The 23784-nt window shown below is 44.0% G+C and overlaps 1 protein-coding gene across 3 annotated transcripts in view; it reads right to left on the bottom strand.

The window, feature by feature from the left end:
• Window positions 1-3120: 3120 nt before the first annotated feature.
• The window catches only part of anp32a (acidic (leucine-rich) nuclear phosphoprotein 32 family, member A), a 46351-nt gene continuing 25687 nt past the window's right edge, over window positions 3121-23784 (bottom strand). For 2 of the 3 annotated variants that reach the window (XM_080214006.1, XM_080214007.1), the window contains exons 2-7: window positions 20445-20594; window positions 17898-18020; window positions 15294-15492; window positions 9954-10093; window positions 6026-6092; window positions 3121-4213 (exon numbers count right to left, since the gene is read on the bottom strand). In XM_080214006.1, coding sequence (XP_080070132.1) covers window positions 4155-4213; window positions 6026-6092; window positions 9954-10093; window positions 15294-15492; window positions 17898-18020; window positions 20445-20594 — 738 coding nt within the window. In that variant the 3' untranslated portion in view covers window positions 3121-4154. The remainder of the gene's footprint in view (window positions 4214-6025; window positions 6093-9953; window positions 10094-15293; window positions 15493-17897; window positions 18021-20444; window positions 20595-23784) is intronic. The other variant, XR_013889585.1, reaches the window with a different exon arrangement.

Below are 23784 nucleotides of genomic sequence, written 5' to 3'. Positions count from 1 at the left end.
CTCTGCTCCTACTCTGAATAAGGCAGGCTATATCAAGGTTGAGAATTTATGCTGAAAGTGGTAATGAGTTTGGACCCCTTTCGGTGCTGTACACAAATAATCCCACTCATTGCTAGTCAGAAACATGTGAACAGACTTCTCCTGCCATACCCCCATCAATTGCCTAACCTACCATGGAATAGTAATGCACAGAAGGCCATTCTTCCCATTCAGTCTGCACTGACACTTCTGAAGAACAATCTGGTTGGTCCTCTGCCTGAGGTTCCAACATAGGAATTCTATGATAATTCTACAGTGCAGGAGACCATACGGTCCATCATGTCTGCACCAACAACAATCCCACTAGGCCCTATCCCCATAACACCACATATTTACCCTGCTACTTCCTCTAACTTAAGCATCTAAGGACACCAAGGGGCAATTTTTAGCATGGCCCATCAAGCTAACCCACACCTCATCGGACCGTGGGAGAAAACCGGAGCACCTGGAGGAAACCCATGCAGAAGGGGGGAATGTGCAAACTCCACACAGATAGTGATGCAAGCTGGGACTCGAACCCAAGTCCCTGGAGCTGAGGCAGCAGTGCTAACCACTGTACCACCAACATGGACAAGTTACTTGGACAAACTACTGGCATTCAGGGAACCGGAGCAACGTGCTAATGACAAGAGGGCACTGTTTTAAAGTAATTTGCAAAGGAAGCAAAAGCAGTAAGAACTTCAAAACTTTTGAAAATGGTCACCTGTTTGTACAAGACGCATTTGGTTTATTACTCCAGCCAACAAAACCAAATGCATCACAACACATACATTCCCCACCCCAACTGATGAAATCTGTTGGGAGAGGAATAACCACAGAGAATTCAAAACAAAGATAATTTAGTTGGAAGCAGTGTAGAAAAATAAATGGAAAGCAGATACAAGCACACTGATTAACACAGAGTTTAAGTTTCAGATACGCAACTTATTTAATAGCTTGTCCAAATCTGCTTTTATATTGTGATAGGATTAATGGCTCCCAATTTGTTGTAGAACTCTATACATTCACCAGGCATCTCCATCACAACCCCACCCCTGCCAATCCCAAGTCAATTTTGGAAAATTTCAGCAGATCTGACTGTATCTGTGTAGAGAGCATAGAGCCAATGAGTCACTAATGCCCTTTACGAAGGAAATCTGCCACCTTTACCTGGTCTGGCTTACATGCGACTCCAAAGCCACAGCAATGTGGTTCACTCTCACCAGCCCTCTGAAATAGTATGGCAACCCAGTCAGTTGTATCCATCGCTCAAGAAGGCAGCTCACCACCATCTTCTCAAGGATAACTAGGGATGGGCAATAAATGCTGGCCTAGCCAGCACCATCCATGTCCCACAAATGAGGAAAACAATTCAGGGAGCTCCTAAAATCCTCCAACTGGTCTACAAGTTCAGCTATAGAAGACCTAGCTCCCTCAAACGTGTGCTAGCTTCACTTCCTGATCTCAAATTTCCTCAATAAAATCTTCAATTCACTTGCCAAAGGCAGATAATTAGTTTAATTTGCAAAACTCTCAAACAGAGCACAAACACAAATGGCCCCAGCAAGCCTCAAATTGCCACTTCCATTGCTGATCACTTGCCTTTTTGGCATTGTTATTGGGGATTGCACAGATCATCAGTACATCGCTGCTTTTATATTGTGATAATGGTTCCCAATTTGTTGTAAAACTCTACATTCATTAAGCATTCCCCCCTTCCCCAACCCCAAGTCAATTTTGGAAAATCTCAGCACATCTGACAGCATCTGAAGAGAGGTAATAGTCAACGATGATTCACTAATGCTCTTTTGGGAAGGAAATCTGCCCTCCTTACCTGGTCTGGCTTACATGTGACTCCAACACCAGGCAATGTGGTTGACTCTCACCTACCCTCAAAATGTCTGGCAAGCCACTCAGTTGCACCAATTTAAGAGTATTAAGCACCTCTATGTCAAAGTTGTAATTGTAGATAGAGCACGATGGTATGGGGTTAGCACTGCTGCCTCACAGCACCAGAGACCCGGGTTTGAATCTTGGCCTGGGTCAATGCCCATGTACAGTCTGCACATTCTCCAGTGTCTGCATGGATTTCCTCTGGGTGTTCCAGTTTCATCCAAAGGATGTGCTGGTTAGGCGCACTGGCTATGCTAAATTCTGTGTACCCGAACAGACGCCAGAATGTGGCGACTTGTGGAGGGGGGGGGGGGGGCTTCACAGCAACTTCCCTGCAATGTTAACGTAAGCCTACTTGTAACACAAATAAATGAACTGTGGGGGAATTGGGTGCTGGGGATGGGTCGAACAAAGACCATCAGGGTTTCTGGATGAGTTTGGGACTGAAAGCTAGCTCAAGTTTTGTAATATTATCCTCGGACTGCACTGTACCCCAATTCCTCTCACCTACCCTCTGAAATAGTCAGGCAAGCCACTCAGTTGTAACAATTTGTTCAAGAGTATTGAGCACCTCTATGTCAAAGTTGTGATTGTAGATAGAGCACAGTAGCATGGGGTTTAGCACTGCTGCCTCTCAGCACCAGGGACTCAGCCCTGTATCACAAAACACAGAGGGATACCATTTGGCCTAAGAACACAAGGACATAAGAAATAGGAGCAGGAGTAGGCCATCTAGCCCTTCGAGCCTGCCCTGCCATTCAATAAGATCATGGCTGATCTGAAGTGGCTCAGTTCCACTTTCCCGCTTTCTCCCCATAACCCTTAATTCCCTTGCCTACCAAAAACCCATCCACCCGTGACTTAAATATATTTAGTGTGGCAGCCTTCACCACTTCAACAGGCAGAGAATTCCAGAGATTCACCACCCTTTGAGTGAAGAAGTTCCTCCTCAACTCCATTCTAAACTGCCCCCCCCCCCCCTCCTTATCTTGAGGCTGTGCCCTCTAGTCCTGCTGTGCACCTGTTTTAGTTGTTTCAATTGCTTGCAGCCCAGCACAATTGCATCCCCCCCACCCCCAGCAACATTCTCCATTCTGAGCATGGATCCCATTCCCTTCTGTAAATTATCCTTTGAATCCGCTTCATTCACCCTTTCGGGTAGCACATCCCAGGCCCTTGACTCTTAAGAAAACACAGAAATTGTATATTAAAAAAAAAGGATTTATTGAAACTGCCGAATGACAAAAAACAGACACAAAACTAAAGGTTTGGCTTTGCTGAGAAAAAACTGCGGTGATCTTTTGTACAGATGAAATATTGACTAGGAATACAGTCACCCCAGATATGAAAGTAAAACTCTGTACACTCACTGGGCATATATTTTTTTTTTCCCACCCCCAAGTCAATTTTACTGACTTCACCAAGATAAGAAAATACAATTCTGCATTAGTATGTTGCCCTCGAATGTTTAAAACATGCCCATTAAACACTACATGCTATATTTATTCTTCTGCATAATGAGGCTTGTAAAAAAATTCAAAAGTGTACAGCAGAAGGAGGAAATAAATGCAGGTATTTCTTCTCCTTGCATGGTATTCCGATTATATCTTACAGACCAAAAAGGTAGTACACGGGTGCTGGGAAACAAGAGTTCAAACTTAATATTTTTTTTATTACAACTACCAATCATCAATTAGGACTATTATTCAAATGGGTGCCACTTTCAGAAGTCAAGGTATGAACTGGACTGGGGGAGTGAGTTTTGGTCACTATTTACAGAAAACGTTACTCACACCTACAAAAGCCAGGTTTTTATTTTGGAGGGAGGGATTTGAGGGAAAGGGTAATAATAAAAAAGAACAGCTTCACTTTCCAAAACTGGCAGCCATTTTTTGCACAATACAGGCACACCCTCGTGTGCATGCGTGTGTTTTCTTTAGAATATGCTATTCAGTACATGTTGCTGTGGAAATGATCTGGTCTGTGATTTGTAATGGTTGCCCCTGTCCACCTACCATTTAAAAATAGAAGATCTTACTTCGTTGTGGGCCTGACCCACCCACTTTATAACTCATCTTAATCCAAAAAAAAACAAACAATCCCCAACAAAACTGAACATCCCACAGCAGCAGTAATGGGAAGTTCCTACCAATTCATCATTCCCACAGCAACACTGACCGGGAGGGAGGGAGGGAGAGAGAACAGGTAAAAACAAACACAGTAGGTTAACATCTGAAATTTATTTAATCATCTTCCTCGCCTTCATCTTCAGCATCTCGTTTCCTCTTCTGTCCTTTCACCACTGTTTTGAAAAGGTGTGGGGGGGGGGGTGAAAAACAGCGAGGGTGGGGGGAGGGAAGAGAGAAAAAAAAAGATAATGTCAGGGTCAAGAACAACAACATTTACTGGACATTCCAGTCCAACCCATCTACAAGTGACAACTAATTCTGCTCCCTCCACTCACCACAAACTCATATCTTTGGATATTATGTGGAAATAAACAGTAATAAGTGGGAACTTTGGGTGTATTTCTTTCCCCACCTGTAGCTCAGAAGCACCACGACCAAACAAATTACACCAAGGGGTTAATTTAGCATGGCCAATCTACCTAACCCGCACATCTCTGGACTGCGGGAGGAAACCGGAGCACCCGGACGAAACCCACGCAGACACGGCGAGAATGCGCAAACTCCATGCAGATAGTGACCCAATACGGGAATCAAACCCAGGTCCCTGGCACCAAGAAGTATCAGTGCTAACCACTGTGCCACCGAGCCGCCCATTGATTGGATCATCACTATATCGTCCATGTTCAAGGGAGTCTAAACCAACTACAGCAAACAGGACGTCAGGCAGCATGTTCTTGGATTGAGAGAACATTTCTTTCCAATGCTGACTGCCCTGCTCTCCATTTCCTGCTTTTACTTACAGCATTTTCTCAATTTTAATTAGACCAAATTTAGATTTCATGACTGATCTTTTTAAACTACTAAAGAACAAGCACGAGGAGATGGCAGCCCCTGACCGAGCTACTCACCGAACTGAGGAAAAGATAATCACGCATCCCTCTCACTTGGGGAGGCAATGGCCTCGTGGTATTATCACTGGACTATTAACCCAGAAACTCAGCTAACGTTCTGGGGATCTAATCTGATTTGATTTATTGTCACACGTATTAGCGAAAAGTGTTGTTTCTTGCATGCTGTACAGACAAAGCATACCATTCAGAGAAGGAAATGAGAGAGTGCAGAATGTAGTGTTACAGTCATAGCTAGGGTGTAGAGCAAGATCAACTTAATGCAAGGTAGGTCCATTGAAAAGTCTGGCAACAGCAGGGAAGAAGCTGTTCTTGAGTCGGTTGGTACTTTTGTATCTTTTTCCTGACGGAAGAAGGTGGAAGATAAAATGTCCAGGGTGCGTGGGGGTCTGAATTACGCTGGCTTCTTTCCCGAGGCAGCGGGAAGTGCAGACAGAGTCAATGGATGGGAGGCTGGTTTGCGTGAAACCATTGTTGATTGTCGAAAAAACCCATCTGGTTCACTAATGTCCTTTTAGGGAAGGAATTCTGCTGTCCTTACCTGGTCTGGCCTACATGTGATTCCAGAGCCACAGCAATGTGGTTAACTCTCAACTGTCCTTGAGGGCAATTAATGCTGGCCAGCCAGCGATGCCCATAAAATCAAAAAAGACGGTGACCTCATTCCACAGGACGGAGCGAGTGAGCAAGCGAGAGAGAACCATGTTTAGCCAATATTAAGGCCCTGGACTCATTGACCTCAAGATGTGTCCCACAGGAAGAATTTTGGTGAAATAAATAGTCTACCCAGGGTTTGAGGATCTCAAGTGAAACCAGAAAACATGATCCAGTTTTGAAGCCAGATTCCATATAATAGGCTTCACAGCTAACTCAATTATAATCCTCAAAATCCCTCCATAAATGTGGTGATTTTAATGATCTACTTTAGAAATGCAAGGTAGGATTCCTAATCTTGTTCATTTGATCAATGCATTAAAAATCTAAATATCCAATATTAGAATACACTCACCAATCTCCATGGCTCATCGGCCAAACACCCAATCAAAAGCAGCAGAGTTCAGGAATCCCGATACTCACCTGATTGTTCCTCCTCTTCCTCCTCTTCATCTAGTTCGCCATCATTGAAATCCTCTTCCTCATCCTCCTATAAACACCAAGACAGCCCTCCATTACCAATGAGCAACATCGTACAATAAACACACCACTCAACTTGACCTGAAATCGGCACCAGCTCAAGTCATGGTGATCAAGTCCCATTGCTGGGACTCATTGCACTTACATAGCGCCTGCACTTCGCACAGCAAAACATACCAAGGCACTTCACTTCACAGGGGCATCAAATGAAATACAAGACAGTCGCAGAACATGGTATTCAAACAAGATGATTAAAAACATAGGTTTAGGGAACACCTTAGCGATCTGGATGGGGACGTGAATAGGGAGGGTATAAAGGGATACAGACTGAGTACGTTTTTTTTTTATAAAGAAGTTTAGTTAGAGTATGATTGGCATGGTTTTGGAGGACTGAAAGGCCTGTTCCTGTGCTGTACTTTTTTTTTGTTCTTCTCTAAAGACAGAAGAGATAGAGATATTTAGGGGGAGTTCCAGAGCCTACGGCCTTGGCATCTGAAGGCACGGCCACCACGACCGAGAGACCGAAGGCAAACGTTGCATTTCCTAGGTTGCCATCCCATTGGACGAGATTTAACTGAAGCACACAGCTCCATAAGCCAGTAGTTTAGATGAGTACCAAAGAATCCTAGTGTAAGCAGTAACTTCTCCCAGAGCGAAGCCTTGCTGCATACAAAATGTCCACCATTTGTCCCAGAGGAATGAGTGTTTCTGATGGCAATTCAATATCCAAAACTTTCAGATTCATAGAATCCCTACAGTGTAGCAGGAGGCCATTCGGCCCATCGAGTCTGCACAATCACACCCAGGTTCTACCCTCATAACCCATACACTTACCCTGCTAGTTCCCCTAACAAGGAGCAATTTAGCATGGCCAATCCACCTAACCTGCACATCTTTGGACTGAGGGAGGAAACCGACGCAGACACGGAGAGAATGTGCAAATTCCACACAGACAGTGACCCAAGCCAGGAAGTGAACCTGGATCCCTGGCTCTGTGAGGCAGCAGTGTTAACTGCTCTGCCACCAGAGACTTGAGGGGACACCACAAATGCAATTCATTTTTTCCCTCCCCAGGGGACTAATTTATTGAACCATTGTTCCTTCGTCTCAATGTGCAAACCAAACAAGAGTCATATTTACCTACCACATGCAACTTTCCACCCCCTTGAGATTCCAGTCTATTCCCAACAAGGCTGGAATCATTTGCTCCCTTACAGCAGCAGCACGGTAAACAAACAGATTATGAAATGCTGAAGTCTTTATCAACCAGTAAGTTCTCACTACACACAATTTTACAACGACTGCAAATGCAGCACAAAGCTAACCTGGATTCAACCCACTCAGAGGAGGACCTCTCTTTTTTCCCCTCAAACTGGTTCCAAGAAATCCAATGCTGTAAAGCTTCCAGCAGATTACAATCTTAACCCCTGCTGTTTTAATCAAATGAATGTGCTCTCCCAGTCACAATAGTCATGCTCCCCCGAGCTTGGCACTGCCGCACATTCCACTATTTTAACATCCTCATCAATGGCAACCATCCAAGCTCTAGAACTCCTCGACTGAACCTCTATGTCACGTTCATCTTGCTCCTCTGCAAGATGCTTCTACCTCTTTCACCAAGCTCTTGGTCAACTGCCTTAGTATTGCTTTGACAAAGGGTCATCTGGACTTGAAACATCAGCTCTTTTCTCTCCTTATAGATGCTGCCAGACCTGAGATTTTCCAGCATTTTCTCTTTTGGCTTTTTGCCCTAGTCTTGTCTTGTATGGCTTACTTTCAAATTCTGTTTGATTATGCTTGTGAAGTGCTTGAGAACACATATGTTAAAAAGCTGCCAAGTTGTTCTCTAGTTAATTCTAGATGGGATACTCAGAACCAGTGGGCCTGTTCCTTACTCACACAGGTTGCAGACTGGTCCCAATGGTGAAAGACCAGCGTCTGGTGGACTAACCCTACCCCAGCACCCCCAGCCTAAGATAAGTTCTTGTTGGCAATCTGATAAAGGCACACCCATTTAAACTACTTACAACATCCTTTTAGGATCACAGGATTCCCAAGTGGAGATTCGCTCAGATGCGGGGTGGGAAGGGGAGAGAATTCAACTAAGTACATTTAGGTAGTAGCTGGGATCGAGTGAGTCTCTCACAAGTTACTTCAGAAAAAGATCAGGGAAAAGTAGCGAGGTGCTTGCGCATGCCCACGTGTGTAAACGGAGAGAAAAGAGAAGGGGGAGGGAATGTTGAGAAGGGACAACTTACGGGGTTTGGTGTTTGTTGGAGCAGGGAGAAGCCGACGTCAAGAGGAGTTTCAGAGCAAATGACAGCTGAAGGGAGGTGGCGATGGAGTGAACACAAATGGTTAAAGCTTCCTGTACACACTATTTAAAATGAAACTCTGAAAGTGAATTGTACAATTCAGAACATGAAGAGCAGAATGTCACTTAGCATCAAGGCAGTTTTGCAGCTTTTCCAGTGGGCCAGATTTTTGGCTTGTGACATGTGACAATGTTAAAAAGGTGCTGTTACTTTGAGTTTATTTTACTCACAAGGGATGCTCAGAACCAGTGGAAAGAAGCCTGTTTCCGACCAGCTGCTAGGTATTCATAGAATCCCTACAGTGCAGGAGGCCATTCTGCCCATTAAGTCTGTACTGACCACAATGCCACCCAGGCTCTATTCCCGCAGCCCCACATATTTACCCTGCTAATCCTCCTGACGACATTAGAGTCAATTTAGCAATCAACCTAACCCACACATCTTTGGACAGTGGGAGGAAACCAACATAGACAGGGGAAGAATATGCAAATGGCACAAAAAGACTGTGACCTGAGGCCGAATTGAACCTGGGTCCCTGGCACTGTGAGGCAACAGTGCTAACCACTATGCCACCAGGATGACTCAGGTAGACCACTTAATTGTTCAATGTCTGCAGATGGAAAAGAGAACTTGCATTTGTGCAACTGATACAATCCCCTAAGCACTTCACATCCATGATGCTTAGTCATTGTTAGCAAATAGGCAGCCAATTTGCATACAGCAAGCTCTCACAAAACAGCAATGAGATTACAATCACTCTTGGAAATCAAGGGATAGCTACTGGCAAACAGACTGGGATGAACATCCCTGCTCTTTGGTACAGGGTCATGGAATCTTTTAACCTTTACCTAAGGGAGCATATGGGATTTCTGTTTAAAGTTTCATCGGACAATGCAGCTCTTCCTTAGCACCACACTGAAAACCAACAATGGCAGGGACACTGCTGAACCCACTGGGGAGAAGGTCCCGCCTCAATTATGGAGGATAATGGGATGCCATACTTTTATAGAATCCCATAGGAGGCCATTTACCCATTGAGTCTGTACCAACACTTTGACAGAGTATCTTACCCAGGCTCTCACCTCCGACCTATCCCCGTAACCCCACACATGGAGCACGGCTAATCCACCTAATCTACACATCTTGGAACACTAAGGGACAATTTGGCATGGCCAACCCACCTAACCTGCACATCTTTGGAATGTGGGAGAAAACCACAGCACTCGGAGCAAACCCACGCAGACAGGAGGAAAACATACTAACTCCACACAGACAATCATCCAAGGCCGGGTCCCTGGCGCTGTGAGGCAGCAGTGCCACCATGCCGCCCACTATGGCTGCCCAGGAGCCAACTCGATCCAACTAAATTTGCCAAAACTGCAGCTCAACAGGAAAATTAATATAATCTATTTTCAAACTGAAGGAGAAAGGCAGTGTATTTATATAGCACCTTATCACAACGTCCCAAAGGACTTTAACACCAATGGGGTATTTTTTCAAATGGCAGTCACTGACGTGCTGCGCTTTGTAGGGGCTTTACTGCACTGAATCATTACCTCGTCCTCTACGCTTAGAGCTTCTTCCTCCTCTTCCCCATCTTCCTCCTCTTCATCCTCATCCTCATCTTCCTCCTCCCCTTCTTCATCTTCATCCTCTTCACACTGAACTGCATCATATTCCTCCTCTTCGTCAACTTCTGTACATTTCAAACAAGAAACTAATTAAAATCAATGCAAAACATAAAAGGAAGCCAATGATTTCCAAACCGTTCATTAAATCCACAATGGGGAGTTTATAACAATGCCACCCAAATCTCTTCAGAATGTGGGCAACTTAAAATGCACATACATGATCTAATCTGTCACTAATGCGACGTTGAGAGAATTGGGATTGTGTGATGTATTCTTAAAAACTGGGTCAAACAGCTGCTTCCCCGCACTCTGCTATCTCAGAATGAATTATTGATAATGACCTAACAAGAGGCTAAACAAGTCCACACAGGAGGCAGATTTTAAACGAGACCTGCCCACAAACACATCACTCGGAACAGGCGACAATACAATTTCTCAGTCTTCTTCCCCACGCAATGTAAACCTCATTTAAGGGAGATGGAAGAAAATAACAGAACACAACTGGAAGACATCCAATTTGTCACCACCCACACATCAAATACAGCTATGAACATCCCATCAACTAAGTTTCAGTCACACAGCCACTGAAACAAATATTCAAGGGCTGTGTTTGTTCAAGAATATTAAACTACAGTTGCAGATTATTTCCCTCAAGTGGGCAGTATGGTGGCAGGGATCAGCAATGCTGCCTCACAGCTCCAGGGACCTGGGTTCAATTCCCAGCTTGGGTCACTGTCTGTGTGGTGTTTGCACGTTCTCCCCATGTCTGCGTGGGATTCCTCCTGGTGCTCCAGTTACCTCCCAAGCTCCAAAGATGTGTGACCCAAAGAGAAGTTGCTGGAAAATCTCAGCAGGTCTGGCAGCATCGGTGAGGAGAAAGAAGCTGACGTTTCAAGTCCAAATGACTCTGTCAAAGCTGGTCCTCTGGACTCGAAATGTCAGCTCTTTTCTCCCCTTACAGGTGCTACCAGACCTGAGATTTTCCAGCATTTTCTCTTCTGGTTTCAGATTCCAGCATCCGCACTAATTTGCTTTTATAAAGAAGTGCACATTAGGTTGATTGGCTGTGCTAAATTGTCCCTTGGTGTTCTGGTATGTACAGGTTACAGGGATTAGCGGGATAAACGCGTGGGGTTGTGGGGAGAGGGCCCGAGGTGGGATTGTTGTCGATGTAGACTCGATGGGTCAAATGGCCTCCTCCCACACTGTAGGGATTCTATAGTTTCTATGACATTAGTTGCCACAACCAATGTAAAATGGCATTGACTGGAAATAGTGGGTTTGTACAATACACATCAGGCCCACGGTTGCTGCTCTTGCACAACATTCAACACCAAGTCTGCCCCGTTTACAAATCAGCAACTCATCGAGCTTCCTGACATCACCTCCAAAACCTGTGACCTCTATCACTAACAGAACAAGGGCAGCAGGTGGGACGGAACACAACCTTCTGCAAATGCCCCTCGAGATCATATATCATCGTGACTTGGACCTCTAATCGCTGTTCTTTCACTACACCTGGGTTCAAATTCTGGAACTCTTCCAACAGCATCAGACCATAAATGTAGGAGCAGAATTAGGCCACTTGGTCTGTTCCACCATCCAATCATGGCTGATATTTTTCTCATCTCCATTTCCCTGTCTTCTCCCCATGATCCCTCATCCCTTATTTATCGAGAATCTATCTCTGTCTTAAAGACACTCCGTGACCTGGCCTCCACAGCCTTCTGCAGCAAAGAGTTCCAAAGATTCACTACATTCTGGCTGAAGGAATTCCCCCTCATCTGTTTTAAAAGATTATCCCTTTAGCCTGAGATTCTAGCTTTTCCTACCACTGAAAACATCCTCTCCACGTCCACTCTATCCAGGTCTTGCAGTATCCTGTAAGTTTCAGTAAGATCCCCCCCCAATCCTTTTAAACTCCAACGAGTACAGATCCAGAGTCCTCAACTGTTCCTCATATGACAAGCTCTTCATTCCAGGGATCATTCTTGTGAACCTCCTCTGGACCCTTTCCAAGGCCAGCACATCCTTCCTTAGATATGGGGACCAAAACTGCTCTCAATACTCCAAATGAGGTCTGACCACAGCCTCAGAAGTACATCCCTGCTCTTGTATTCTAGCCCTCTCGACATGAATGCTAACCTTGCATTTGCCTTCCTAACTGCCAACTGAACCTTCACACTAACCTTAAGGGAATCCTGAACAATGACTCCCAATCCCTTTGTGTTTCTGATTTCCTAAGCATTTTCCCATTTAGAAAATAGTCTATGCCTCCATTCCTCCTTCCAAACTGCATAACCTCACACTTTTCTACATTGTATTCCATCTGCCAGTTCTGTGCCTATTCTCCTAACCTGTCCAAGTCCTGCTGCAGCTCCACTGATTCCTCAATACTATCTGTCCCCCGACATTATATTAGATGGCTAATCATCACCTTCTCCAGAGCAATAAGGGATGGGTTATAAATGCAGGCCTCGTCAATGATGACCATATCCCAAATTAAGCAAAAACGAATAAAGGTCTATCCTCTTGTATCCCTAGGCCTTAAGAAGGGGATGGAGAGTGATGGAATAAGCACACTCAGACCTTCCCCCTTTAATGGGGGTATGGGACAGCCTGTAGCCTATCTTCTCTGAATAGGTTACCCCAGGGAACAACCCTCAACCGAGGCAATCTGGCACGTACAGGGTTCCTCCGAGACACTGCACTGGCCCAGAGATGAGAACCCAACATTGCAGTTCAGAGGCAAGTTTGTGTTTTCGGGTATACGATGGTGGGGGTTAGGGTTCAAGGGTAAAAATACTGCCTGACTTTGCTTCCACTCTTGCTGAACAGAAAGGGAATCCAAAATGAGCAGACAGGCACTCATGATAGCAAACACGTGACCAATGAACAACTAGGAGCAAGGCCAGCCTCATCAGCACACTCTGAACACCACACATCTGGAGAGTTAATCTCGGCTTTGACAATATTGTAACTGGACAGCGATTTGACTTCATAATAACCCAGAAAAACAACCACAATTTATCAAATTGTTCAAGGTTAAAATTTTCCAGTTGACTTGAAATGCAACTAGAGAAAGTATTTAGCTGACAGGAAGATCGCTCCGGTTTGCGTGTGATTGGAATGTTGGTTAACCTCCCCTCTCCCAGGCATTAACACAAAAGTAGTTAAGGAGCCAGCAGAGGAACGTGTGTAATGTAACACTTCCACCATTCCGGCAAGACAATGCTCCTACAAATTACTATTTATTCATGGGACATGGGCGTCGCTGGTTGGCCAGCATTTATTGCCCATCCCTAGTTGCCCGAGGACAGTTGAGAGTCAACCACATTGCCATGGCCCTGGAGTCATATGTAGACCGGACCAGGTAAAAATGGCAGATTTCCTCCTCTAAAGGACATTAGGGAACCAGATGGGTTTTTCCAACAATCGACAATGGTTTCACAGTCATCAGTAGATTCCCAATTCCAGATACTTTTCACTGAAATCCAATTCCAACACCTGCTTTGGTGGGATTCGAACCCTGGTCTGTGTAACATTAGCTGAGTTTCTGGATTAATATCCAGCGATAATACCAAGATTGGGACCAAAATGGTCAGATGTGGTCAAAATGGTCAAGAAATACTAACTGCTGAGCAAAAGTTCATCATGTGAGAGAATACCAGTTCTTATCGAGCGAATTATTCTGCTTCTGCAATCCAATTACATTTATTTCTCAAAAAACTTGTAGATTTAGTGTTGATTCCACAAGAAAACCCGAAGCAAAAATTACTGGAGGAAACACAGCCTGTCCAGCAATCTTCGAAAAGTCAGTTTTACATACCCAATCTTTCTCTGGGAGACCAACGTACAGCCAGATAGCTTTATTATTAGTTTTGGAGCATAGCTCCCTTTCATTTGTAAAATTAAATCTGTTATAGCTACTGAGGGGGTGGGGAGAATATAATTTATACAAATATTACAGCTGTACAAGAATAATGAGATTTATTGGTAATCTTGGAAATGTCACACAGCTTTTAAAAATTAACACCTGTTCTGCACAATTCTGCCTCTTCAATTCCTGAAGATTTTTTAAAGGGGAAATTTCCCCATTGATTAGGAAACTTTCAAGCAGTGTACTCCTGAAATATGAAGGGGTTTAATTTTGTCTGATGGCACAATGGTTAATACAGCTACACACTGGGGTCACTAACCCATCTTATCATGGCATCTACAACATGGAGACAGGCCCTTTGGCCCCAACTAACCCATGCTGGCCAAAAAGCTCATCTAAGACAACCCCATTTGCCTGCATTTGGCCCATTTCCCCCCAAACCTTTCCTACCTATGCATCTGTCCAAATGTCTTGTAAACGTTGGCAATGTCCATGCCTCAACAACTTCCTCTGGCAACTCATTCCACATACAAACCACCCTCTATGCAAAAACACTGTTCCTCAGGTTCCCACTAATTTGTTCCCCTCTCAAACCTATGCCTTCTAGTTCTCGATTCCCCAACCTTGGGAAGAAGACTGAGTGCTTTCAACCTCTCCATGCCTCTCATGATCTTCTACAACTCCGTAAGACCACCACTCAGTCTCCTACGTGCCAAAGAAAAAAAAAATCTTAGCCTGTCCAAACTCTCCCTATAACTCAGCCCCGAATCCTGGCAACATCCTTGTAAAGCTAATGACTGTATAATAGCACAAAAGGAATTTTAGGCAAGCAAATTAACTGGGACATTTACCCACCAACACCAAACCCCCAACTGTTGAAGTAAAGCCTCAAGCTACATTACAGGCTAGGAACAAGTGCCAGTCTTCAATAATATTACATTATTGGATCAGATTTCTCTATTGCATTCTCGGGGTATTAACTCAGAATCCCTACAGTGCAAGACAAGGCCAATCGGCCCATCGAGTCCACACCGGCTCTCCGGCAGTGCATCCTACCCAGGCCCTCACTCTGTAACCCCATGTATTTATCCCACTAATTCCCCCTAACTTGCAAACCTTGGGACATTAAGGGGCAATTTAACGTGGCCAAATCACCAAAGCTGCACACCTTTGGGCTGGGGAGGGAGGGAGGGAGGGAGGGAGGGAGGGGGAAATTGGAGCACCCAGAAGAAACCTGCTCATCTTCTGCTGATGTCATTGCTGCCTGACGCCTAATGGTAGATGAATGGTGCCAATGCAGATCAGGAGAACACAGACACATTTTCACAACAACTGAAGTTAATGAGGGAGGGAGGGGTTTAATCATAGACATCTTATAAAAGTACCATCTTCCTCCTCTTCATCATCATCGAGCCCCTCTACGAATGCTTCAGTGTCTGAGTCCGGCGCTTCTTTGTCTTCACGATCGTATCCATCTAGGTACGTCAGTTGTGGGAGAAACTTGAAAACATTTTCTCTGTAATCGTTTAGGTTTGTTACCTCGCAATTAAAAAGGTCTAGACTCCGCAGGCTATCCAACTTTTTCTGTGAATAAAGGCGGAAGACAAAAAGAAACACAAGAAAGAGGCAGGTTTAAATTTGGTTCAGAGTAAAGGAAAAGCAACAGTTCAAATTCTCCAAACACTTAAGTCTACCGCCAATCACCAAACTTTGTTACTTTAGACAAATCCCATGAAGATATTTTCCAACTGCTTACGTCACACAATCCCATACAAATAAAGAAAACAACTTCAAAAAAAGAATAGGATACATTTCCCCCCCCAATCACGGGACCTGGGCATCGCTGGCTGGCCAGCATTTGTTGCCCTTGTTCACAGGCCAGTGGGGAGTCAACAACATTGCTGTGGCTCTGGAGTCACATGTAGGCCAGATCAGGTGAGAGCGGCAGATTTCCTTTCCTAAAGGACGTTAGTGAACTAGATGGGTTTTTATGACAATCGAATTCCAGATTTCTTTTACTGAATTCAAATTCCACCATCTGCCGTGGCGGGATTTAAGCCCGGGGTCCCCAGAACATTAGCTGAATTTCCGGATTAATAGTCTAACGATAATAGCACGAGCCATCGCCTCCCCGTAATTTAAAAATGGAAAACCTGCAGGTCTCCGAGGTCAATTAAATATTTTTTCAAAGACCAGTACCAGAACAAATTGGCCAAATATCCCACTTCTGTTCTATGATTCCAAAAATTACATTTTCATTTTCATTACTCATTCATGGGATTCGGGCATCGCTCCAGCATTTGTGGCCCAGCCATAATTGCCCCCTTGAACTGAGTTACTCGCTCAGCTATCTCAGATGTAGTTAAAAGTCAGCCACATTGCTGTAGGTCTGGAATCATACATAGGCCAGACCAGGTCGGGACAGCAGATTCCTAAAGAACATTAGTGAACCAGACGGGATTTCTTCTAAAACAACAATCGATGATGGTTTTGTGGTCACCATTACTGAGACTGGCTTTATATTACAGATGTATTAATTAAATTTAAATTCCACCAGCTGCCATGGCAGGACTTGAACCCATCTCCTCAGAGCACTACTCTGGGTTTCCAGGTTATTAATCCATGACATCCCTACTACGCCTCAGTCTTCCCATCTCATGCTGGGTCATTCCCTCCACTGACTTATCTCCAAGCTGTACACTGGAGTCACCAAAGATAACAGGCTCCCGGAACTGTGCCTTTAAAATGGGTTTTAGTCATGTTTCTTGTGCAGGATCTGTTCTATGCACTTGGAGCCATTTTGTCTGGCTCCAACAGAACTGTACTGTTACTGCAGCAGCATAATTGATCTTAATTGCTACCATATTTGTTTTAATCTGAACTAATGCAGAGTTCTGTTGTTTTGTGTTTTCCCCTGGGATACTGCACAGTAGAGCTTAATTAGGTTGATTGAGTGGGACTAGGTGATAAAGTGGGACTATGCTTTCAAAGAGAAGGCAGTCTGCTTTTTGGTATCTTGAGAGAGGGAGGAATCTGCTAGGAAATAAATCTCAAATTCTGCACTTTGGGGATGGAGCTTAAATTGCTGCATGAGAATTAGAATTCAGGTGTCTATCTGCAACGCTATCCAATTGTGTCAAAAGTCTGGAAATCTGGCATCACAAAAGCATATCAGATGTTCTGTGTTAATTGGTTCTAAAGAAGGGATTTACATCTATGGGGGTACTGCTACATTGGAATAATAGAGATAGCTAGCTGTTAAGAATTACATTTTGTAAATTATTTTAACGGTAGAAGTTATCCTAATTCCTTTTGTTATATTGTGTGTTCTTAATTAATGTTTATTTTGATAAAAGCTTCCTCATGGGTCACTTGAATCATATCTGGAGTGGGACTCCTTATGCTCATCCTAATGCCAAAAATCAAACAAAGTTGGAGTCCAGGCTAACTGCACAAAAAACCTTGGAGTTTCTGATCTGCTCCTTAACAATATGGACAACGTGGATGATAAGGACTTTAAATAGATTCACTGAAAGCCAACTCTGCTGGGGGAACTGAATTAACATGGGAGTTGGAGTAGGTTTTAGAAGCAACACAAGGTTAATAACTATAATGAATTATAAAGATCCCAAAATGTTCCCATTAATTTCAGAGGAATTGCATCCAACCAGTACCTTTATCCCAATGGTATTTTTCCTAAGAGTTGGTTACTCAATTTTTTCTAACAGATTTCATCTTCATTAAACACAGTCTCAACAGAATTTTGAACTATTGCTTTTTTTCTACAAAATCAATACAACTTTGTTTAAAAAAAATAAATCCCACTAGGTAAATGATAAATCAGAGAGAAATATCCAGAATTTAGTAGATGATGGAAGTGGTAATTTCTCAAAGCGTGAGGGTTGAAGATTCTTCTTCACGTCATTAGTTATAGTTTTATCATTTCAGATGTTAACCATGACTCGAGACTTCACACACAAGGGACTCACCAGAGGTTCTATTGTGCTGAGGTCTTTGATTTTGTTGCCGCTGAGGTTGAGATGCGTGAGGTTCGGACATTTTTCTGCCAACACTTCTAGTCCCCCTGAGATTCTGTTATCACTTAGTTCGAGCTGTATATAAACATATTAAACATTACAGCATTAGCATGGATGTGAACCAGAAATCAATATGGTTTTTAATAATCTTTTTAAAAAGTTTATTTATTAGTCACAAGTTTACATTAACACTGCAAAGTTACTGTGAAATTCCCCTAGTTGCCACCAGTCAATGCACCTAACCAGCACATCTTTCAGACTGTGGGAGGAAACCGGAGCACCTGAAGGAAACCCATGCAGACATGGGGAGAACATACAGACTCCACACAGTGACCCAGGCCGGGAATCAAACCCAGACCCCTAGCACTGAGAAATAGCAGTGCTAGCCACTGCCATTGTGCTGATCCCTGGGAGTAAGAAAAGCACAGCAAGAAGTCTCACAACACCAGGTTAAAGTCCAACAGGTTTATTTGGCAGCACGAGCTTTCGAAGCCTCAAGCACTTTCTTCAGGCGAGTGCACTTGAAGGAGCTTGAGGGTCTGGAAGCTTGTGCTGCCAAATAAACCGGTTGGACTTTAATCTGGTGTTGAGAGACTTCTTACTGTGCTTACCCCAGTCCAACACCAGCATCTTCACATCACAGTTACTGTAAGAAAAGCGATGATACATCAAACTCATTCCGTTTACAGTCCGTGTGTGTATCCAAACATATGAATGAGGTGGTGTAGGCCATTCTGCCCCTCGAACCTGCACCTACATTCAGTAAGACTGTTACTCTCATTGTGACCTGAACTCCACATGCTGCCTAGCCCCATCAAGCTTATTAGTCAAGAGTCCATCTACCTCTGCCTTAAAAATATTCAATGAACCTACTTCCATCACTCTCTGGGAAAGATTCACAACCCTCAGAAAATACTCCTTCTGACCTCCTGTCTCAAAAATTGCTTATTTTTAAACTGTGTGCCCTGGTTCTAGTCTCTCCATCAAGGGAAAAGTCACCTTGTCAAGTCCCCTCAATACCTTATACAGTTCAATAAGATCACTGCTCAATCTTCTCAGCTTCCTTGGACACTGGCCCAGGCTGTCCTACCTTTCCCTGCAAGGTAACACCTCCACCCCAGAAATCACGTGTGAACCATCTCTGAACTACCTCAAACACATTTATACTCAATCATGGAACCCCCCCCTCCCCCTGCCTCCTCTCTGATAAACTGGGATCTCCACAGGGTATCAGGTATTACTCTGCCAAGCTTTTCTGGAGTAAATATCAAAGTTTTAATCCATCACCACTGGAGACAAGTTCCGCACAGAGAGAGAGCTCGAGGAAGATTATCAAGTTCATGCCGTCAGTCACGAACAGGAACAAAAATCAGATAGAAGGACTTGCCAAGTTGTTCTTTGATACAAGATAATTAGGAAAACACATGGGGGGCGGGGGGGGGGGAAATGGTGGGATGTGATGGAACGTTACACCTACAGATAGAAGCTGTTACAAAGAAATAACAAACTCAATTATCGAGGTTCTGTGACCATTAGACTCAATCCAATATCATCCTTGGAATGCCAGATACCTTTTAGCCTGACGGTTAATGAGATAAAGCACAACTCAAAATTAAGTGAAGAACCAGCATTGTTAAAAGTGTTAGATGATCAAGTGCCACCTTCATCAACAAATCTGTACACAAGACGCAGGAGCAGAAAACGACCACCATTCGGCCCATCAAGTCTGCTTCACTATTCAACGAGATCATGAATAATCTGATAAATCTCATCTTATCCCCACAATCCTGGATTCCCTTACTGTTTAAGGATCAGTCACTCACAGCCTTTAAATACTTAACAACCAAACTTCTACAACCCTCTGATAAGCAATTCCAGATTCACTACCCTCAGAAGGGATTCCTCCTCACCTTGTCTTAAATAGGTGAACCCTTACTCTGGACATTATGCCCTCTGGTCCTGAACTCTCCCACAAGGAGAAACAATCTCTCAGCATCAACCGTACTATTAGAATTCCTACAATGCACAAAGAGGTTATTCGGCCCATCAAGTCTGCACCGACAACAATCCCACCCAGGCCCTATCCCCGTAACTCCACATATTTACCCGACTAATCACTCTAACCTACACATCCCGGTACACTAAAGGGGGCAATTTAGCACGGCCAATCAACCTAACCCGCACACATCTTTGGAGTGTGGGAGGAAACACACGCAGACACGGGGAGACTCCACACACAGTGACCCAAGCCAGGAATCAAACCTGGGTCCCTGGCGCTGAGGCAGCACTGCTAATCACTGTGCCACCGTGCCGCCCCAAATACAGGGATATGCACTGCCCGAGCAGCTTCCTGTGTACCCGTCAGGCACACTGAAGAGTCGAACCGCCAGCTCTTGCCTCAGATTTCAGTCAAATCCCCCCGACATTATTTCACCGCAGGATCAAGCAGCTACTTCACCCGGTGATGCCATCAGAAGCAGCCGGCAAGCTTCCACTTACCTTCTTTAGCTTGCTTAACTTTGGTAGGTTCGCGACTGACAATAAGCCTACGTTGATCGTGCTAAGGAATTCCAATTCTTCAAACTCATCTGACAGGCCCTCAATTTTGCCTTCATTTGAGCGACAGTTGTCGAGAACGAGTTCTTTCACCTAGAAAGACAGATGCAAAAACAAACTCAACACAAATACTCTGAACGGGTTTTTGGATCTTTCACTGATGCTCACATAACACAGCACAGGAGGTCTCAGTACAAGGCAGCCGTTTTCAAACATGCAGCGGGGGTGGGGCTAGTCTTTTGCTGCCTCAAACACACTCTCGCAAACCAGAGTTTGAGAGGCTTTAGTTGGCTTTTGCTTGGCCTGACGCTCCAGGGCCTAATGTTCTTGGATATTCCAGTAATAATCTTGCAAAACCCTCAAAAGATAGATACAGATGTAGACTTAGTAACAGCTGGTTACTAATGCAATAATGAATTTCATCAGATGACTGCTTTATTTGCTTGGGAGTACAATTTTAAAATGATTTGTTCAATCAACAGCTAACCATGGAGGGGAGGAAGAGACTAGTTTGAAACTGGCTTTGAGTTACGGTGGAGGTCTTGTGACGCAGTGGGTTACCATCCCTGTCTCTTGAGCCAAAAGCTCTGAGATCAAGTCCCACCCCAGGACTCAATGGCCAAGGAAGGTGTGGTCTTGAGGTGTTGAGTCTCAACCTGCAAAACCTTCCAATGGCTGCCATTCACCTGACGAAGGGGCAAACCCCGAAAGCTTGTGAGTTTACTATCAAATAAATTGGTTGGACTTTAACCTGGTGTTGTGAGAAGTCTTACTGTGTTTACCCCAGTCCAACGCCCACATCTCCACATCATGGCTGTAAGAGCAGCAGAGATATATTTGATGTGGAGTGGCACCCCCCAGGCTATAAACCTCCGACGTTGGACTGGTTCCCAGAATTACAAACCAAGTCTGCCTTGGTGTATCAGTAGGTGCAGGAAGAGAACTGGAATTTGAGTCACAGTATTGTACCACAGACATCAGCCTAAATATAGCAGGGTCATGTCAGAATACAGAAAAATAACTACTTCAATTAGTTGAATTTCCTTTCCCAATTCTTACATTTTTTTGTTGTTCCTCCACAGAATCTTCTGTTTAAATCAAGGTAAAAACACAATGCCTGTAAATGTTCCTTCCGCCTTCAGAGGTCTGATCCTTGCAGATCAATGTATGTAATTTTTAAACAAGAGGCACCTGGTAAACCCCAAATGATAATCTTAAATTGATCACCACAATTCAGGACAGTTCAGCGAGTGCTGCCCGATCACAGAAACCAGTGCAAGATGAAAAGCTTTGACAAGATGTATTTTCTCAGCAATACTCTGTAATATCAAGTGATTACCATATCTAATTACGTTAGAGTTTTGCATGTACGTGCTAGTTGAGTAGCTAATACTCTGCCTTTGAACAGCCTGCGCGCGTTTAGAGAACAGCAGCAAGCTGGCATGGGTAGCTGTCCGACAGTAGAGTTCAGCGGGTCCTATCCACGAAACTGAAGGCAGACTCAATGGGCCAAATGGTCTCTATCCACACTTTAGGGATTCCATACAGAGCAAGCTGCATACAGATTTGATTTGTCACATGTATTACTATATTAGTATATAACGAAAAGTATTGTTTCTTGTGCGCTATACAGACAAAGCATACTGTTCATAGAAAAGGAAAGAAGAGTGCAGAATGTAGTGTTGCAGTCATACCTAGGGTGTAGAGAAAGACCCAACTTAATGCAAGGCAAGTCAGTTCAAACGTCTGACGGCAGCAGGGAAGAAGCTGTTCTCGAGTCCGTTGGTACGTGACCTCAGACTTTTGTATCTGTTTTTGAAGGAAGAAGGTGGAAGAGAGAATGTCTGGGGCACGCAGGGTCCTTAATTATGCTGGCTGCTTTTCTGAGGCAGCGGGAAGTGTTGACAGAGTTGATGGATGGGAGGCTGGTTTATGAGATGGAGTGGGCTGCATTCACGACCTTTTGTAGTTTCTTGCAGTCTTAGGCAGAGCAGGAGCCATACCAAGCTGTGATATAACCAAAAAAGAGTGCTTTCTGTGGTGCATCTGTAGACGTTGGTCGCTCCTGCCCAGAAATGCATTCGGTAACAATGTGCTAACTTCCCCCAACGGAAGGAGAAACCACTGTATAGAAAGCAGTATGTCTAAATTTATACACAGAAACTTGAAGCATTATTTGCCCTTCAAACGTGGTAGGTGGTAGCTAACAGTGCCACTAATGAAATAAGTTGAACCAATCTTCGATGAACTCTAGTTAATCAAGGGAAAGGGATATCACTGATTCCCTGTATCCCGATTAAACAGGATTGCTGCAATATCAGGGTCTAACCGGTTGCAAAGATTTTTGTAGAAACTTCTTCACATTCAATGGGCTTGAATGCCATGAAGATATCAGATTGGTCCTTCCAACAGGTCCTCAGTTGTGGCATCACACCTGAGCTCCAGATCGCAAATCCTCTCACCAGATCCCACCTGGGGGCTAGAATACTCAGTATCAAGAAGGTCCACAAGACAAATCTTCCTTCAAAAAAAAAAGGCATACTCTATTCAGCTTCTAGAAGTGTTTAGTCAGAGAAGGAGGGGAGAGAAACTGCCAATTTCTGACGCAGATCCCATTTAGCACCAATTCTTTGATTATATTCAATTTAAAACTCTCCCTCTTAGAAACTTGTTCCTGCACATGACGTACAAAGCCAGGTGACTCTTGTCTTAGCCCATGGGTCTTCCATGTGCGTGCACTTTATATTCACTGCAGAAACTCCAAAGTTGTATGGATTAGGTTGATTGGCTATGTTAAATTGCAGGATTGGTGTCCCCAGGATGAGAAGATTAGCAGGGTAAATAGGGGTAGAGTCTGGGTGGGATTGTTGTTGATGAGGCTCAATGGGCTCAATGGCCTTCTTCTGCGCTGTAGGGTTTTATGATTCTAAGTGTTAGTGACAGGGAAGATGAGCAAGCACTGCAATTAGAGAAGCCAACACAAGATTGGCCAAATGGCCTCTCTCCACACCACAAGAGCTCTACAAGGTATTAGTGAAAGTCTTCCCTAACGATGGATAAATGGCATAGTGGTAATGTCACTAAACTAGTAATTCAGATGCCTCATCTAAAAGCTCTGGAGACAATGATTCAAATCCCACCATGGAACTTAAATTCAATAAATAAACTTGGAATTGAAAGTCACGCTCAATAATGGTGCCATGAAACTATTAATTGTGAAAATCCACCTGGCTTCCCATTAGGGAAGAAAATCTACCATCTTTACCTGGTCTGGCCTACATGT

This window comes from Carcharhinus amblyrhynchos, chromosome 28, assembly GCF_965287045.1.
Source record: "Carcharhinus amblyrhynchos chromosome 28, sCarAmb.v2.hapA, whole genome shotgun sequence".
In the NCBI taxonomy this organism is placed as follows: domain Eukaryota; kingdom Metazoa; phylum Chordata; class Chondrichthyes; order Carcharhiniformes; family Carcharhinidae; genus Carcharhinus; species Carcharhinus amblyrhynchos.
Note: the sequence above shows the minus strand (reverse complement) of the source record. Positions and strands in the feature narration are given on the sequence as shown.